This window comes from Ctenopharyngodon idella, chromosome 17 (assembly GCF_019924925.1).
Source record: "Ctenopharyngodon idella isolate HZGC_01 chromosome 17, HZGC01, whole genome shotgun sequence".
Classification (NCBI taxonomy): domain Eukaryota; kingdom Metazoa; phylum Chordata; class Actinopteri; order Cypriniformes; family Xenocyprididae; genus Ctenopharyngodon; species Ctenopharyngodon idella.
Genome location: NC_067236.1, coordinates 32508256 through 32527987, shown reverse-complemented (window position 1 = coordinate 32527987; position 19732 = coordinate 32508256). Strand labels below are relative to the sequence as shown.

The 19732-nt window shown below is 42.7% G+C and overlaps 1 protein-coding gene across 7 annotated transcripts in view; it reads right to left on the bottom strand.

Annotated features, from left to right (window-relative positions):
* The window catches only part of meis2a (Meis homeobox 2a), a 68834-nt gene that overhangs the window by 19748 nt on the left and 29354 nt on the right, over positions 1–19732 (bottom strand). For all 7 annotated transcript variants that reach the window (XM_051868235.1, XM_051868234.1, XM_051868237.1 and 4 more), the window contains exon 9: positions 2654–2730. In XM_051868235.1, coding sequence (XP_051724195.1) covers positions 2654–2730 — 77 coding nt within the window. The remainder of the gene's footprint in view (positions 1–2653; positions 2731–19732) is intronic.

Here is a 19732-nt window from a genome sequence, read left to right as displayed (position 1 = left end):
GGGGTGAGTAAATTATCAGGAAATTTTAATTCTGAAGTGAACTAATCCTTTAATATAAACAATAATAGTATCTCAATGATGCTGCAATAACACTGGGACGGCATGTGTTTAAACTCAATGACTTTCCCATAATCTGAGGAGGGAAATAAAAACTTCACAGGCCTGTTTATACTTTTTACATTACATTTGGAAAATATTAAGCCATTATTTTGAATTTCATAACAGCTGGCTGCGCCAACTGAAACGGTCATAAAAAACATAAAGCTGATCTGTTTGTTCGTGACTCATTTGAGTTCGGGGAGGGAAAGAGAGCGGGTTATGAAATGGTTTCTCCAGTTGTCCTAGTCTAAAACAGACCAAAATAAAGCCTGATGAGGTCTGACAGATCGAAGACCAGCAGAGATGGTTCAGTCTGGTTTACGCCTGCATCACAGCAACTTGAGTCTGGAGATGATGAAACGACAACATACAGACAGCAAAGAGTGTGTGTCTGTGGGCTTCAGGTAAGATGGCAATGTTAGACCTCCATGAAATCAAGCAAAGGTCATTCATAAGTCACCTATTCCACTCCATTTGTCAGCTCATTAGTCAAATGAGTTTCCATGAGTGACAATACAGAGAGAGAGAGACAGAAGAAACCCAAACAAACACATCACTGGGTGTTTCTTCATGCACTTTTAGCCCGGTGGACATTAAGATGATAAACGCTCTTGTTTTTCCCAACAAATGTCATTTCTATCAAATTTTAAATCATCATACTTGAAACATACTTCGTCTAATGTCATATCTAGCATTTTAAGTGTCCTAAAACAATATACATATAACATTTCCAAGAACGTTTTAACAAAAATCCACCCCTGGGACATCCTGAAGTTCCTGAACTCCCAGAATCGACTGCAAGAGTGACCAATAACGAGAGACAAACTTGTCTCTGTCTCTCTCATAATGATGTGTGTGAGTGTTTGAGTGTGTGTGTGTGTTTAGAGGAGGTGTGTTGCTGTCAGCATGTGATTAGACAGATAGAATAACACACAGATGCAACTGCACTTTCCTGTCGTGTGGTGTGTGAAGCGTTTCTCTCTCTCTCTCTGAGGTCAGACAGGATTGCTGAGCAGTCTCAGATTTAATTACCCATCAGCTACAGAACGAACCACCAACACCAGTGACCGTCACACACATGCAGAGCAGAAGATCAGATCCACGGGCACAGACAGAGAGATGGAGAGGTAGACGGTCTTGTCCGAGCAGGAGACGTGCTGTCTATTGACACGTTACACAGAGCGCCCTTGTGCCTCCAGGTCTGATTGTGCCTCCGAACAAAGACGTGATTCAGGACGTCCAGCCTGAGAGAGCACGCAAACCTGTCTCTCTCTCCCCTGTGCTCTATATCAAAGGCAGGATCAGGACAATGACCATCACAGGAGGAATCCGGGACGCTTTTGGCCCATCAGCAGGAATGTCAGGTGGATGGAACAGATCTAACTGAGACCTGAGCGCGCAAACACTACCACAAAACAACCTGTTCTCAGACAGACAGAAGATAGATAGATAGATAGATAGATAGATAGATAGATAGATAGACAGACAGACAGACAGACAGACAGCACTCGGGTCTTTCGGTATCTGTAGTCTAAAACTAAAAGCGTTCATCCAGCCTTGCTCGTTCTCTCTGTGAGGTTCTTGTGGGGTTTGCAGGTTATTTCAGCATTAATCAGCATGAAACAGGCAAAGCAACTCAATTTTCTGCTGCTGTAGGTGTGTGACGGCATGAAAGCGGGGTTACCACTGTAATTGAAACGCCATCCACACCGCCAGGCGGGTGAAAGGCAGATAACGGCGCTTCCTGTGGCCAATTTAAGTACCTGGTCAGACAAATCAAGCTCATTCTCCAGACGCGCTGCTCATTGTGAACCGGCAACAGAATGAGGTGTAGGGGAAAAATGAATCACAAAAGCAAAAAAATCAATTGACCCCGAGGTGCGCGCGGGCCCGCGGGCCGATAAAGCCGAGAGCCGCCGCCTGTACCCGACAGATAGAGCGCTCCGTAAATGAGTCCGCTTTGATAAATACATTAAGGGAAGCTGTGAATAAAAGGCAGGGACTTCTCATTTGTAAATAGAAGCTCCACTACACGGAATTAGACTGATAAAATAGCGCTCCGTATAATTAAGTTTGTGTAAGGCCAGAAAATCCGTGCAAATACCTTCCCGGTGTTTTGAAAAGAAGCTGTCAGCTCAATTAATCTGAACATCGGCCGGAGAATGTAGCGAACGAAATTAAGCCAGCGATAAAAAAAGAGCCCGGGCGTGTATTTTGATAAATAATTCCTGTATCATTTCTTTGGCTCTGTGATCATTTTATTTAATCCACCACCTCCAGTTATGAGCTAAGCCATCTACAAAGACGCTGCCGGCCAGAGCGCTGTAGCTGTAATCCGGCACGGAGCGTCGATCGGGGGCGGGGAGAGCGCTCGGCTCTTGGGGAGGAGGTGTACCACTGTCCTCTTCCCCTTCATGCATCAAAGGGAATGAAAATGTGTGTCGAACGGCTAAGAGACGCGGCGATAAGGCGCTCGCATGAGCAGAGTCCGTGCGCAAATGCTTTCCGATGGTCAGCGCTGCTGGTAAAAGACATTAAAAGTGACTTGACTCACCAGTTGTTTACTTGTAAGATGGTGAGGCCCGTGTCTTGAGCGAGCTGCTTTTTCTGTTCTTCTGAAGGATATGGGTGCTGCAAGAGAACACAAGAGAGACTCATGGATCATGGGAAACAACAGAGAAACAGCAGACACCGCTGATGTGTGTGCACTGCCAGTCAAGCCAAACATTACACAAATGACTCTAAACTATGGAAGCTTGTTTCCGCTATGAAATAAAAAATAAAAAAGGTAATTGCAACTTTTTATCTCACAATTCTGACATTTTCTCGCAATTGTGAGTTTATATCTCACAGTTCTGACTTTTTTTTCGCAATTACGAGATATAAACTCACAATTGTGAATTATAAAGGCAGAATTGGGTGATATTAAGTCAGAAATTATCATTTGCGAAGACCCGCCCCCCTTTAGTTACTGTTGCTACGTCTGACAAGCCATGCTGCTCTCACGCCACACATCATGTTCCCACGCAGTGACAATTACACCGCGGAGCAAAGAGGACACTGACAACGTGTCGACAGACAAGACAGAGCATGTTATTTTTGATATGAAACAGTCTCAAATTTTGTCATTTTTAAAGAAATTTAAACAATAAATACCATTTTATGGCTCTTTAATGTGCCGTCTAAGTTCAAGCGGCTCGTGAACCGATCATCTCTTCCAGCTAGTTCATTTATAGCATCAAATAAACATGAATGAACATCAGAAGGAATGTTGTTTCAACCGTGGAAAGACGTCAGTGCACGCCATTTTTCAAGTTTAAGTCCACCAACGTTAATCTACTAACTCCCCTGACTGCTTTGTCGGACAAAACGGTGGATTTGGTATTATGATTGGTTAGATCGCCTGTCAATCAAACTCCGAAGGGAGTCAATTGCAACACTATCTTAAGGCCAATTCATACATATATTACGAGGTGGCTAATTCATACGACCTCACTCGTACAAATTCATATGATTTGTCTAAACCCCAGTGACGGGTTGGTTTAGGGGCGGGTTTGGGGTAGGCCATCTCACGGCAATTCGTACGTATTTTACGAGGTGAATTCGTAAAATTATGAATTCGTACGAATTGCCGTGAGATCGGGTTGTCGATTGCAAAATACAAACTTGCAAATGCGTTTTATAATATCCAATTGCTGAGAAAAAGTCTGAATCGCATGATATGAAGTCACAATCGTGAGTTATAAAGTCAGAATTGTGTTCAATTTTGACTTTTTATCTCACAATTCTTACCTTTTTTCTCAGAATTGCGAGATTTAAACTCGCAATTGTGTCTTGTAAATTATTACAATTCTGAGAAAAAAAGTCAGAATTAGAAAAGTCACATTTACCCTTTTTAATTCTTTATTTTGTGGCGTAAACAAGCTTCCATACTAAACAGCCGCCAGCTATAGTAGAATACTTTTTTTTAGAAGACTAGTAGAAACAATGAATAGCTGTGCTACATGTGGAAATGGTGCTGTGGACCAGAATCATTAGAAATGGCCATGGTGCTGCACTTCATTATGCTCTATTTAAGATGGCAAAAGGTTGAATAAAATACATTTTTTGCCTGCTACGTCTCAGAGGTCTAACAGCGCTCGTCAATGTCAAAAAGACTGAGATGACCAATCAAATAAAAGAAGGCGGGGCTTTACAGATTAACATGAATTCCAGTGCGACTTCAGTTTCATCAGTGAAAGAGTGTGAGCTAAACATTTAAAACCAACAGCAATATCCAGTGATGCAAACTACTAGACTTTTTAGTGAAAATGAATTAAATTTTCGTGATCATGTAATTCTTAACTGAATGTGATGAGACAAGAAACATTAATATGTTTGTATGCCGAATATGATTAGGAGTGAATGTGTGCATATTTTAAAATTAAAAATATTATTTGCAAATTGTTTTTCCTTTATTCGCTCCAAAAAAAGGCCTAAATTTAAGATTTATGTATTTGAATTTCATATAAACTTGCCTATATAATTTTAAATGTTCACTTTAAATTCTTTGATTATTTAATTCCTTTAAATAAAAAGGGGTATTTAAAGGAAAAAGTAATTGCTCTATATGTGGTGGCTGTGAATCTTTAGTTGACTGTAGTAACGAGCTGATGGCTTGAATCCGCTGTGATAAATAAAGGAGATTCACAGTGTGCACGGCCTGTAGGGATGAGCTGCTCGAACACATGTCAGTCGATTACATTTGCTGCAAAATGTGTTAAATTTTAATAGTTAACACTGAAGCTGGAGTCTTACAAACAGACAATATGATAAGAGATCAGCGGGGTGAGGAGTGCAATTGAATCGGGATTGGACCAATTACTGGAAGTATGGAAAACCACAGAAAATACCAGATCCATACGGCACCACAGTGAATTCTCCAGTCAGATTAAATGCATCGCTCGGAGCGGAAAGACGGAAAACATCCTCCTTTCCTCGACGGTTAGAGAAATGACTTCAGCTTGTGTTGTGCTGAACGCAGGCCAAGCGCTAAAGCAAGACGTTTCTGCAAAGGTCTCTTATTGCCAGAAGTCGCACCTGCAAACACAATCCCCGCGCGGGATGCAATGATACAATTTGTGTCACTGTTGATCTGCCAAATGTGACATGATAGAAATGGCAGGATTGAATTTGTGCTGTGCGTGTCTCAAGCATGACGAACAATAGTGATCCGCACTGACAGATGTCTTTAAGAGGCAGATTAAGAACCAAACAAACCACACGCTCCGCTTTTATTCAGCCATCGCCACACATATGCGCCCACACACACATATACACACACACACACACACACACTAGGTGTCTTTCTCTTCCAGTAGGTCATTCTTACAAATTTTATAAAAGTCACCAAGAACAAAACCATAAAAATGAGCCGGACTGACACGCAGCTGAATCTTGACCCTGAGCGCTCACGTTGAGAAACGAACGGCTAAGGTTTAATTAAAGAGCGGGAGGAGGGAACATTTCAGGAATGTGTCCAATTAATTAGAAAACAATTGTAAGATTGAACAAATAATGAAGGAAAAAGAGACGCATGAATCAGATTTCTACTTGTGCACACTGGAGCTTTTAATATGCTAAAATCATTAACAAAGAAATATGATAATGGGCACATAGAAATACATTTTTTGATTGCTAAGTGCTGACATATGCTTGGCAAGACAAGGTCCGTTTTTCTGTGAAGCGCACATACACGTGTGTGTGTGTGTGTGTGTGTGTGTGTGTGTTTCACAGACAGCAGCATGTTGTGTGATGGGTTTTCTATTATTATTATTATTATATAATAGATTTTTTTATATTTATTATATTATTATTATTATTGCAATTGGCTGATAATCCACTTGGCTTGAACATTAAAATCTGCCAAAAGCCTTTAATCAATAACAAGCAATTTGTTTAACTTTTTGGTTAATTTTGAAAGCAAGCAATTATTTAATCTGCATGAGCTGGCCATTAAAACAAACCCATATCGGTGATAAATACTGTTTTAAAGGGGACCTATTATGCCCCTTTTCACAAGATGTAATATAAGTCTCTGGTGTCCCCAGAATGTGTCTGTGAAGTTTCAGCTAAAAATACCCCACAGATCATTTATCGTTTTTGTGTGTGTCCCTTTAAATGCGAATGAGCTGCTTCTCCCGGCCCCCTTTCCAGAAGAGGGCGGAGCTTTAACAGCTCATGCTTCAGTTGCTCAACAACAACAAAGCTGGAGAATCTCACGCAGCCAAAATGAGGATTGTCAGTAACGGTGTTCAGCCTTACATTGTTCAAACCGGAGTCGACACTGATGGAGAGACTCAGGAAGAAGTTACAACTTTTAGATGTTTCTGAATGGTTAGTGGATAAATTTATGTAGTTGCTGTGGAGTTGATTCAACTCATCGACTAGCATGTGCCGTCATGTTAATCTTTTGTGCAAATCCAGCGTTGAATTGACCCTCGTTTGTGAAGCAGTCCGGCGTAAAATGACGGCAACAACACTCTACTACAACAACTCTTCCTCTTCTCTAAAGCAGCCCAACATGGCCTCACCCCCTTTGTTGTGTGTTCTCAGGGGCGGGGTTTATGTAAATGTTGGGGTTAGTGATGTCACTATCCCAGAAGAAGCTCATTGTAGTCCCTACCAGCCGTTTGTTGTAGTCCTTAAAAAGTGATTTCTGTAAAAGAAAATATCTCCCATTGCATTGAACTTTGAGCATCGTAACTTTGCAGATGTTGTTTATGCTCAAACAGCAACATTACACACTAACTAAAGTTAAAAAAGTGAAATCATAATCAACCACCCCTTTAAACAAACCAGAGACACGTTTGAAGAGTTGAGATGACATTATGTCTTTTCTTCCCCGACAGGAAAAAAAACAGAGAACGCTTAAAACCCTTCAAAGCCAGCTTAAGATATCCTGACCGCAGACACACAATATACAACAGATCCGGTTTCATTGAGCTCTGTTCCACAAATCACTGTAAATACAGACCTTGGGCCTGATAAATGGTGCAAACGGCCATGGAAATGAGTGTATGTGATTTCCCATGCACATTTTGGGATTTATAAAAACATTAGTGCAAATGTGTGTGTATTATCCACTGACTCTGCGCTGTGATGGCATTCACAATCTGTATTATCATGAGCTAGTGTTTTAACATGGATGGGAATATGCATACGGGTTATGCACAGAGAAATTAGGCATTGTAAGCTTCACATATGTGGTGGGGATGAATGTACGCACAATCATACACTTTTAAAATGAATCCTATGCAAAGTATTAATAATTAACAATTTTTTTTTTTTTTTTTTTTTTTAAATGGATCCCAAATTGTGCGTTCTGTAAATACAGCTGTGAAACCAGAGTAATGCACATCCGAATGACAACGCAGGTCGAGTCTAGCACTGTAAAATAGAGCATCAAATGACAAAACAAGTGAAACCCGAACAGAGCACTACCTTTATATGAATTATTAATTCTGTCCAGCGGTGTGCATGACACGCTAACAGCATGATGAAGAGTAAACTTAGCATGAGAGATCAGAGAAAGATTGAAAGTGTTCCTGTCGCTTTAAACTCAATCAATAGAGTGAATTACTAAGAGCCGGAGCAATATCCTGAGAAACGGACTGACCACAGAATGTGAAGAGGTGCAGTCTATAAATTATTAGACAGAAAAATGAGCAGCTTATTTTATTGCAGATGCCAGCGCTAGCCGGCGATCGAATCAACTGTTAATTACGCTGCAGCCTGTTAATGGCACCGGCTTTTTGCTGCTTGCGCCATTCCGAACGCACACACGCGGTTCGGGAAGGAGTCCTCTGGGATGTGTCAGTGCATCATACAGTCCGCGGCAAGTGCATGTGGGGCGATTTTATTTCCCAGAGTGCATGTGTGTGCATGTGTGTTTGCACTCTATTGGCTAAATTACAGGGTGTGATGTGCTCTTCACCGCAACTCAATGTAACGTCGAGCCTGAACCCCCAGTGCCCCCAAACACACATCAACCCCCCTTCACACACACACACACACACTCCCCAACGGAGCGGCTGACCGTGAGCTTGATGAATGACTTCATCAGTACGAGGCTAGACTGCAATGAATTAAAGAGTCCTGCAACCTAATGAAACCCAGCACATCCCCCAACTGAACTACTGAACAGCTCTCTGTCGCTGTAGCCCAATTCACATATCCATCCTAAATAGTGTGTGAGATAAGAATTAGTGCTAAGGAGGACAAACAGTCAGCCGAATGATGCAGAGTATTTTTGGAGTGTGTAGTTTGGGCTACTCTATCCCACAATCCATGTTGACTTTGAGTTGGCATGCAAGAATCACAGCAGTTTTTAAATGCACAAACCTAAATGTTAAGCTTTAAAGGATTAGTTCACTTCAGAATTAAAATTTCCTGATAATTTACTCAGCCCTCATGTCATTCAAGATGTTCATGTCTTTCTTTCTTCAGCTGAAAAGAAAAAGGAAAACATTCCAGGATTTTTCTCCATATAGTGGACTTCACTGGGGTTCAACGGGTTGAAGGTCCAAATGTCAGTTTCAGTGCAGCTTCAAAGAGCTCTACATGATCCCAGACGAGGAATAAGGGTCTTATCTAGAGAAACCATTGGCCATTTTCTAAAATAAATAAAAATGATATACTTTTTAATTACAAATGCTCGTCTTTCACTGCTCTGTGATGCTCCACGCATTACGTAATCACGTTGGAAAGGTCACGTGAGACGTAGGCGGAAGTACCGATCCAGTGTTTACAAAGCGAATGTGCAAAGACTAAGTCAAACGCCCTTTATAAAAAAAGGTTTTACTGCGGTACTTCCGCCTTCGTCACGCGTGACCTTTCCAACGTGATTACGTAATGTGTGGTGTGGTGCAGCGCAAAACAGTGCAAGACGAGCATTTATGGTTAAAAAGTATATAATTTTTTATTTTTTTTAGAAAATGACCAATTGTTTCTCTAGATAAGACCTTTATTCCTCGTCTGGGATCGTGTAGAGCCCTTTGAAGCCCAGTGAAGTCCACTATTTGGAGAAAAATCCTGGAAGGTTTTCCTCAAAAACCTTAATTTCTTTTCGACTGAAGAAAGAAAGACATGAACATCTTGGATGACAAGGGGGTGAGTAAATTATCAGGAAATTTTAATTCTGAAGTGAACTAATCCTTTAAGGTAATGCGTTTAGTTAGTTGTTAACGTGCTAACACAAACAATATATGACAAAGGCGATAGTATGCCCAGATACTGCTGTACTATGTGCTTTATTTTTCTGTTTTGGAGGTTTGTGGAACTGAAATGAAGGGCACATTCTCATAACTCCATTGTCCCTTACCAACAATTTCAATTATTCTCCTACTACTCCATCATCGCTGAAGGATTTGAGTTTCCCCGTGACGCACAGCTCAAATTGACTGTGATCGTTTCTGTATGTTTAATCAAACTGAGCGCAGCAAGATAACACAGACTCCCAATAAAATCAATCAAAGCCCAGAATGACATTTTAATATCTGCTACACAGAAATCTGCAGAAAGATTGGCACATTTTAAATTTAGAGAGGCTGTTAATAATGCATTTACATATGTGTGTTTCTGCAAGCATGATATTCCAACCAAATGAAGGCTGCAGGTTTATTTTGATAAGACTGATTTGAATATAATATATATCCCATTTTACAACGCAAATTCATGAATAATTGTAATGTGGTGTGTTTGTTGTAAGTATTTCACACTGCGAGAACGACAGATTTGTTTAGAAAGTTAACTTTGATTATGAAATGACTCATGGTGTGTGTCAGCAGCGCTGTGATTGATGTCTGCTCAGCAGAACAGAAGCTAAAAGACTGTTTTGTTTAAAAGATGGACAAAAGGAGTTTGCTTCTATGTACTCTAGTAGTTTGTGTGTGTCTAAGGTTAAATGTGTGTGCTTAGGTAGGGTTTTGTGTGCGTTTGATTTTCTTCAGCACTACGCTGCATCCAGACAACAAGGAGGAAGCCGGCAAGAATGCAACTTGACTCGCTCACACACGCATGCACACACAAAAGAGAACACATCCTCGGTTTTATAAAATCACAAATACACCCCCTGATGCTCAAACGATGTGTGCATACCAGCAGTCATTGTGTTCGTCAGCATGCACACGTATGAACAAACCCGTCTTCGTGCAGCTCTGGGATCAGATTCGGTCGTGACTTTTTTTTTTTTTTTTTTTCAGAGGTAAAACAGTTTCAATTTATGTGGCTTCAAAGGGGCACCTGGAGCCCAGCGCGCCATGAAAAGCTATTGAGGAGAGCAGCTAGACTCCCTCTCTTCATATGTCTCTCTCTCTCATTCTTTCTCTCTCTGTGCCCCCACAACAATTGCTGGCTGGGCTGGGCTCGGAGCCGCTGGACTGCCGCCAGCCCCCCTGTTTGCTCTACACCAATAATTTATGTTCACTGAAGATGGTGCAAGGTTCTAGAGCGACTCTAGCTATCAATTTGCCTGCCAAGCAAACTGTTGCCCCGCAAAAACATGGATTGGCAAGGCCAGGCGGAGGGGGATGCTGGGAGGGGTGTGTGGAGGAGGTGGGCACCCCCGTGAGGTTGGCCTGGAACGCAGTTGCTGAGGGTAAACAAGCATTAGCGCTAAAAATCAATCACTCCCATTCTCAAGGCCGTCAGAGAGAACCGCACAGGGGAACAAACACACACCCACTGCAGTGAGAGATACACACACAGCGAAAACACACATTGACAGATACAAACAATTACAGAAAAGTTTTGCTCTTTAACGGCTGTTGTTAGCTGTAACTGCTCTAGCAACTGACATGTGCTCTCTCGGTTTTGATGCTTTTTTGAGGAAAAAAAAAACAACTAGCATTGAATATAGGTCCTGTGCCTCTTTAGATGAAGTGTAGCGTAAATGGTTATGTTCTGAAGTTCGCAAATCACTAACACTGACTAGGAGCAGCATTAATAGTGATGCTTGACTCGGCAAATCCCACTAATAAGAGTGAGTGTGAAGGGTGTAAAGCAGTGGGGGTTTGTGTAGACCTTGTGACCGGGACACAAAAAACCCTCTTCTATGTGTGTGTGTCTGGATGTGGCCCACAGCCATAGTGATGAGGCTAGTTAATCATCAGATCAGGTTCATGGCTTCTCTTACAGACGCGGCCAGTCGGCTCTTTCAAGGGGAGGAACCTGATCTCCATGTCCTTGCGTAGGGAAAGGGGAACAGAAGATAGACTGAATCTCCTCTCATCCTCTTAACCCTCTGGCTTTAGGGTGTACATTTGACCAAATTAAAGTCTCACCACAACAGCCCTAAAATTTCTCTTTCCACCTGATCAGTCAAACACTTCTGGGACAGGAGTTTAACTTAATTTTTGCAGCAGGTTCTGTCATCAACTGGCTATTTTTAACTGCATGCAGATTGAGAAGCATTCCCTGTCTTAACAGGATTCATTTCAGACTGGAAAAAGTGGAAGGGAAAGTGAATGAGAGTTGAGAGCAGTACAGAAGTCTTGTCAGTTGACACTACTGCTGTCATAAAGTCATGTGACCACTCATGCTCAGAGGCAAATTGGCAAATCAAGTAGATAAACATGACCTGAGTTCACACTGTAAAATGAAAGCCTGTGAAATAAGGCAAACAACCGGCTGGCCTCAGAACAAATTCACAACTAAAAAGAGAAAAAAAAAAAGATATCTGGCCTAACAAGATAGAGGCAACAATGCGCTACTCATCCAAAATACTGAGGGAGCACAGAGCAAGAACTCTCTCTTGTCGCTGCCTTCACCAGTCTGTAATGACTTGATTAGTCTAGATGGCACCCGTGAGCAACGGAGCCGAGACCTCATGGGTCACGTTCATTAGGCCACTGGGCTACTACCTATGGCTTACTGCTGTCTTGCCCCCACCATCCCACAGGGCAAGACTTACTTACGCTATTCTTTAATATATTTTGCCTGCGTGAGAGAGAGAAAAGCATGTTTATTGCTCGTGGGGCATATGGACTGGGCTGGAGAACAGAAATGTTGTCCAAAAGGCCACTGGGCAGCCAAAGAACAACAGGGTCATTCTCCTTGGAGGCAACAAAGTAGTTCACCAACCCCTCAATATTCCAGCCAACCCCTTTTATGCAAGCAGGTCTTGGCAGCACACATTATTGTAAGACTCCTCTTGTGCTGGCATTTGAGGATGAAGGACAAGGCAATAGAACAGGCTAATCTAAGATATACACAGCACATATCATTTAGCTTAGTAATCTTTCTTAATGAGGCGAAGGGTTATTTACACATACTGTCTTCTGTGGCTTGGGTTGGGAGCAGCAATTAATGACATGATAGCATCTTTCACCAGTAATCGCAAAAGAATAATCCAGAGCTCTAACCCTATAATGTTATGTTTCATCTGTTGCAAATTCAAGTTGTCAAATCTGCTTTACAGTCAAAACTCACAGTAGAGGAAACCTCGATGTTTAGCCATTAGCTGGGAATGTGGAGCAACCAAGCAGCCGGCAAACAGCTGCAGGGGCAATTTCCTGTAGGTTAATGATGCTAAAAATGCAGAAGTCAAGCATGGCGCCCATTTAGCTGGCTCTCCAATAGGACTAAACAATGTATCAGCATAGAGAGGCCGCCATGGAGGTTTTCAGTACACTCAGCCTAGCTAAAACGATCAAGTCAACCGAAGCAGGATAGAAAAAGCCAAAGATCTCTCGCAGAAACCTTACGAGACAACTGACGGAACCAAAGCAAACCTCAATTCATACCCGGGCGTCAGTACTACAGACTCATGCAGTGGATTGCTATGAGCCCTGGAGACTCTCCACTCTTGATGCTCTAGACTAAGAGTTTTAATGGCTCTAAGAGCAATAGAGCTAAGGAACAGAGCAAAGGGCCCCTTTTCAGTGCATTCCAGCTGCCTGTGCTCTCCCCATAGTGCTCCTCTGCACAATCCTGCCCTGAGGTCTGCTGACCTCTGACCTGACTGACCGGCTTGGCTGTAGGCTTCTCGTTTGTTACTGACTTTATCCACTGACAAAGCAAGCAGGAAACTGGCAGCCTACCCAACAATCCCATGAGAGGATGACCAACAGCTTGCTCAGCTTACCGTTTATTAGTGGATGGGGGTCAACAGGCAGCACAAATAAGAAATGTAGCTGGCTTTCTTATTTTTTATTTAGCTAAAGGTTTCCTAACTAATGAAACGGAACAGGTTGAAACCTAAAAGGTTGATAAGAACTGCAACCTTGAATCTATCAGAGCAGATTAACAACTTGTGCAATAAATGCAGGGTTGTTCAAACCCCAAAAGGAGCGATTCATGACAGGATTGAATTTCCCTATCACTGTGCCTTTGAGCAAGGAACTTGACCCCACATTGGTTTGGGTGGACGGTCCTTGTAGTAAATGAACTGTAGGTCCCTTTGGATGAGAAAGCGTCCACTAAACTGGCAAATAAAAGAGTACATATCAGTTCTGTCTCTGTCTTTCTACTTTCTGCACTTTGCATGGTGCATACTGAGGCATCAAAGGGAGCTACAGTAATCCAAACACCGTCGTTACTCTGAAAGTTTACGCGCTGCCCTAGAGGGAAAGATAAAAAGGGATTGTCAGGATCCACTTACAGCTTTTTGGGCTGATCCAGGCCACAAGCACGAACTGCGAGCTCAAACACAGCAGAGTGCTGCTGGTGCACTGGACTCCAGCAGGACGGAAGAGCAAAGGGAGGTCATTAACCTCTGCGACTAAAATGCACTCAGATGGCTCCCTGCTCTGGAGGCTGATGACAAGCGTCTGTGTTCTTTTCAACAACTTGTTGAGCTGTCTCCACCCCCACCACCTGCCCCCACCTCTGAAACCAACACCAGCCATCCCCATCTCAGGAATGTAACCCAAGCCCCGCTCCTCTCCAATCACTTTGCAGAGAAGCCTGCTTGAGGTGTAAGACAGCTGTTGTTGTGTTCTTTACCCTGTGTGTTTGTGTATTTTCTCTGCCATTACTTCTAAATCTTCCTTTTTTTCCCCCCTTACTCAATCCCTCGCCCCACCGCTGCACAATAATTCATGATTCAGTGCAGTCAGTACAGTCAACTTTGACTGACGAGAATCGAGCGGCGTGCCTCTATAATGGTGAAAGTGCTTCAGTAATGGCTATGCCATTGAGGGTTGGGCTCTGTAGAGGAAGATCTAGTGCAGAAGTCATTACCACATACTAAAACCAAATGAAGCCAAGAGCATTCAAAATAAAGCTCTGCAGGGCAGGAAAAACTGTTTCCCATCATGTTTTCAATGTGGTTCCTCACCTTTAACTCCAGCGCTTAGGCTCTTGGGAAGGTCTGGGCCATAAGGCTGTCTGCTGATTCACGTAATGTCTCAGGAAGTTATTTCCCTGAAAGAGGCCACCCCCACCCTTTCAGCAGAGGAATACAGAATGGAGATGCACGGTGCTGGTGGAAACGTCCATGCTTTGCAAATAGAAGGCATACCATGGACGACCACCAAGAGCCACTTGTTTAGGGACGTATGACATACTACTGAACTGGCTTTGTAGATCGCTCTAATCCTGGGTGCTTCTGATGTTCTTCCACATTTCCATTACTGTCACTGGTTACCAAATCCATTGCAGTAATTGCAGGCCTCGTTGTAAGGTTGGGGAAGCTACACAGCAAAATTGCTAACATCTGCAGAGTCTCCTCCATGTGTCAGGGGCTCTTCTTTGCTTAAGAAAATTTTTCTAGTCGGCACAGCTTGTTTCAAAAGCACACTCCACATTTGTTTACTTAATTCTGTTCAAAATGTGCCTTAAAGAGATTCCTCACCGTTAGAGTCCAGATAACATAAAATGATGCGTGAAGTCTTGCCTTTCCTTTTCCTCCATAGGCTTCATTACTTTTTAATATGTGTGCAGGAAGAGGGAAAAATGGCGTTTAGATAATCAATGGTACAGAGGCAGTAGCCCATTAATCTCTCCATGGATCCCGTTCTAATATGCACACTTGCTTGGGTAAACATGGGCTCTGCTGTGGTGCACGTGTCTGCCTGGATGGGCCACTTAATGAAACAGCCAGTCTTTGCTTCCTTTTGAGGAGATTTTGCTGAATGAAAAATGAACTGTCTGCTGTTTGCCACGCCAAGGAGCGTCAACGTTTTATTGAATTCAGGTGGGAGTTGTACGTTCCCCCATGCGAACGAGACAAACAATGAAAGCAGCAGCCAGGAAATGGTGTGAGCACTAGAACAGGTCCCTATGGAGATTTTATCAAAGATCCCTAATGCAAACAGCAGCACAGCTGACCGGGGGGAGGCACACGAAAGCCGAACAGAAAGAAAGGTGACCTGCAGCACTGAACCAGGACAGAGGAAGAAGATAAACATGGCACAGAGAGAGAAAGAGAGCCTCTTGTGTGGAGGTGTAGATGTAGAGGAGGATGTATACAATGACCGCCAGTTGGGGCGGCTCTGAAACCAGAGCTAACCGCTGGGCTCACGAGCCCTCCTCTTGATGCGCAAAGAGCCACCTGTGGACAGAAATGGCTGCTGTGACTGTCTCCTTAGGTAACTGAGATACACCTGTGGGGACGCGCTCACTCCTGCGCCCGCATCACGTGCATGTGACATCAGATGGGAGGAAGAGAGAGAAACAGAGCAGAGTAATCTGGAGGAGAGGGTGGGCGGCCTGGCAGCCATAAACATAAGGACAATCAGCAGTGAATGCACGACATAAGCCAGGGTAAAGTTTGATATGCTTTACATGTCGGAGGGTAGCTGGTGGGTGAAGAAAGACAAAAAGCCGTGGCTAAGAGGATTGCGAGGCAGGGATAGTGCACGCCGGAGCCTCGAGGTGGCAGAGATTTGTGCCTGTATGGAAATGTATGATTCACCCCCCCACAGCAGCGTGCTCCGCTGCCGTGAACATGCTATACTTCATTTGCTGGCGATTATGCAGGTTGCTGGCCCTCTAAGCCCCTTTGAACTTGTAATTGCCGCCGGTTTTAAATAATGAACATTAAGGGAGATTCAGAAGAGTGTGTGTAATTACAGGTTTTCCCTCCTTTTCTTCTGCTCCCTGGTTGAAGGGGGAGAGGAGGAGGAGAAAGAAGGAGGAGGTTATGCTTGCTGAAATCCGTTGTGTCTTGCCAATTCTCTTTATCTAAATCGCTGTAGATTTGAGCAGGGATTGCCGTGCCCCGGGGACATTACAACTACTGCGATCTGATCAATATTCACATGCATTCACATCTGGAGCCAAAACGCTCCGGTTTGATTAGGATATCTGCCTTTAGTAGATTTTCTTTTATTTATCTCTGCCTTTTTGTGAATATTTTTGATACTGCTCACAGGTTTCAGTCTTCATGAAAAACTTGAACAGTGAGTATCAGATACTGGCATCACAGCGTGGCGGCACAGTCGATGGAAGGCTTCAGTTTGCCAGCATCTTGGGAGGCTGAACGGAAACCACAGCAAATTGGTGCGTTTTGTTTGTTGCCTTTGATGCACCATTCAAGATATGAAATGATATTGTGCAGTCACAGCGCTCGGTCGTCATTATGAAATAGCAGAAAGGAGGTGCAGACAGAGCTCAGAGGGAGGCTCGTGAGGAGAAGTGCTGGAAAAACAAAACAGAATAAAAACAGCAGCAGAGAATGGGCGGGAAGATCACAGAGCAGAAATAGAGCTCTGGGATTCAGAGGAGCGCCAGTCCCCTGACAAACTAAACAGAGAAGCACAGTCTGGTTTTGATTTTTGCTCCAAACACACACACACACACACACACACACACGGCCATCCTCTCTTAGTTTTCCGCTTCTATGTCTGAGTTGTTTCTTCGACCACACCCCTAGTTCCTCCCTCTTTTCAGCCTGAGACACACTCTAAACGAGTATACACATTGATTTCACACAATTTATTAGTTATAGCTTTGCCACAAGGGGTGCTATAGCAGGCATTAGAGTTCTCATCTATGACTAGTTTCATCTTTTAGGGTAACAGTCTAAACAGAATCATGCTGAGCAAATCCATGAGGGGGAAAAACACAAAACTTCTGATCTGAAAACTAACATGTGCTCCGAAGATTTCCTTCACATGCACCCGTTAGCCAACCTGGTGTTCGGGGCAGACACGTGTGGGTTGGACTGAGTGGAGGTCAGTTGGATCTGTCCAGTGAGATCTAGAGTTACTAAACTAGAGTTCTTGTTCTCCTCACTGTTTATGTGTATCTTCAGGTCAGAGCAAAAGCATTCACCTCCACACACACACACACATGCATGGAACAGCGTGTTCCAGCCTGTCCAAGCTGTCTTTATTAATACCGACTCAGTCTGGGTATGTAGGAACATTCCAAGTGTCTGCAAGGTCATCCCTCAACTGACAAAGATTTCAGAGACTCATTCATCTCCAAAAAGCATCAATCCTTAATAAAACATGCCATAAGTTCAGTCTTACACAACATACAGCATGATTCTCAAAGACAAGATCACGAAAGAGGAACACACCAACAACAGCCTTCAGGTTACAAATGTTATTACACAGAGACATATTAAAGCAAAATGCAGCTGCAACAGTTTAAACAAAGATGCAGTGATCTGAAAACAAGAGGCAAAGCTAATGCTGAACCACTTGATGCCAAATGCTAGATGATACAAAACCAAGACCAAGATCTGTCAAACACTGTAAACATACACACACACACGGACAGCAACTATTTCTAAGTCCTTGCGTACAGGAGATGAAGGTTGATGTGGGTCTCACATAATTCCACAACCTGCGAGTCACTCGATATGGACATTTGGTCAGCTGACTGCAGCAGCATACTTGATTTTCTAGATTTACAACAGGTCTGAATCAACAGAGGCAGACAGAGTGTTTCCTCACTCTAAGGTCACTGTTCAACACACAGATTCACCAAAACTGTTTCTATTCTCAGCATTGCCACAAGGGGTGTAATAGCACATATTAGTGTAAACTGTCTTCTTCTATGGCTAGTTTTCACTGTCAGATATGATAAGAATGTTGCTGATCAATTAAGTTAATGTTTATAGTTAGTTACCTGAGCACATCATGGCACACACATTTGAAGGTTCAACAGGGTAAAGTATGTTTCTGGTTTTCAGGCTTCCTCACACACACACACACACACACACACACACACACACACACACACACACACACACACACAGAGAGAACTGAACTGTTATATAGGCTGCACTGGTGATGGATGGCAAACACGCCCATGATAGATTAGTGTTGCCCCACTGCAACCCCCCAGAGCGTCACTAAACAACCTCGCTGGGCCTTAAATGAAACCGCTTCTTTAAGAATGCCATGCATTACAGCAAACAGTGAGAGAGGAAACCTCTCCTGAGAAAACCCAGAGTTTGCATACAGCAAGGTTGAAGAGAACCTACCAACCACATTTTATGTATGTGTGTGTGTGTGAGAGAGAGAGAGAGCAAGAGCTTGGCTGAAGTTTTTTTAAGTGTACATTTTGTGTTTGCATGTGGATGTCCATTGTTTGAAATGATTGTCAGATGTGCTGCAGTGGAAATGAACAGCACCGTGAATCAGACATGCAAACAGTCCGAACTGAGCAGCACAAATGTTTAATTGGAGCCAAGCCTCAGGAACAAGTCTGTTTACTTTACTCTGTGACTCCACAGCCCGATCACTGGCTGATCCTGTTTGTCTGTTTGTTTTACACAATCATTTGATGAGATTTTTAGCTTGTGAATCAAAAGCAGCAGATGAGAAATGAACACATGACACTTGCTGCTGTGTCTCTGATTGAGGATGTTTCCATCAGCTGCCCGTGTTTGACTAATTCACTATGTCAACATGAAATCAAAATCAACCATCTTTACTAAATACTCTTACATTTAATAAGTGCATGCTATTCTATGTAAAGTTATGTACTAACCTTCTCCACCACTGAAATGACTTTTTTCAGTTAATTTAAAGCCTGTTATTTAAAAGAAAAAAAAATAACCTTAAAGAATTAGTTCACTTTAAAATGAAAATTAACCCATGATTTACTCACCCTCAAGCCATCCTAGGTGTATTTGACTTTCTTCTTTCTGATGAACACAATCAGAGTTAAATTAATAAATATCCTGACGCATCCGAGCTGAATGAGGCCAACGAGTATGAAGCTGAAGAAAGTGCATCCATCCATCATAAACGTACTCCACACGGCTCCGGAGGGTTAATAAAGGCCTTCTGAAGCGAAGCAATGCCTTTGTGTAAGAAAAATATCCAGATTTAACAAGTTATTAAGACTAATATCTAGCTTCCGAAGAAAGTGTAAAACTCTCGCCGTTCAAAACGCTTACACTACGTCCAAATTACGTAAGTTGAATATGGAAGGCGGTCTGGAGGAAGCTAGATATTTTACTTTATAACTTGTTAAATTTGGATATTTTTGTGATGGATGGATGCACTTTCTTAAACTCGTTGGTCCTGTTCACTGCTATTATAAAGCTCGGATGCGTCAGGATATTTATCAATATAACTCCGATTGTGTTCATCAGAAAGAAGAAAGTCATATACACCTAGGATGGCTTGAGGGTGAGTAAATCTTGTGGTAATTTTCATTTTAAAGTGAACTAATCCTTTAACCAATAACA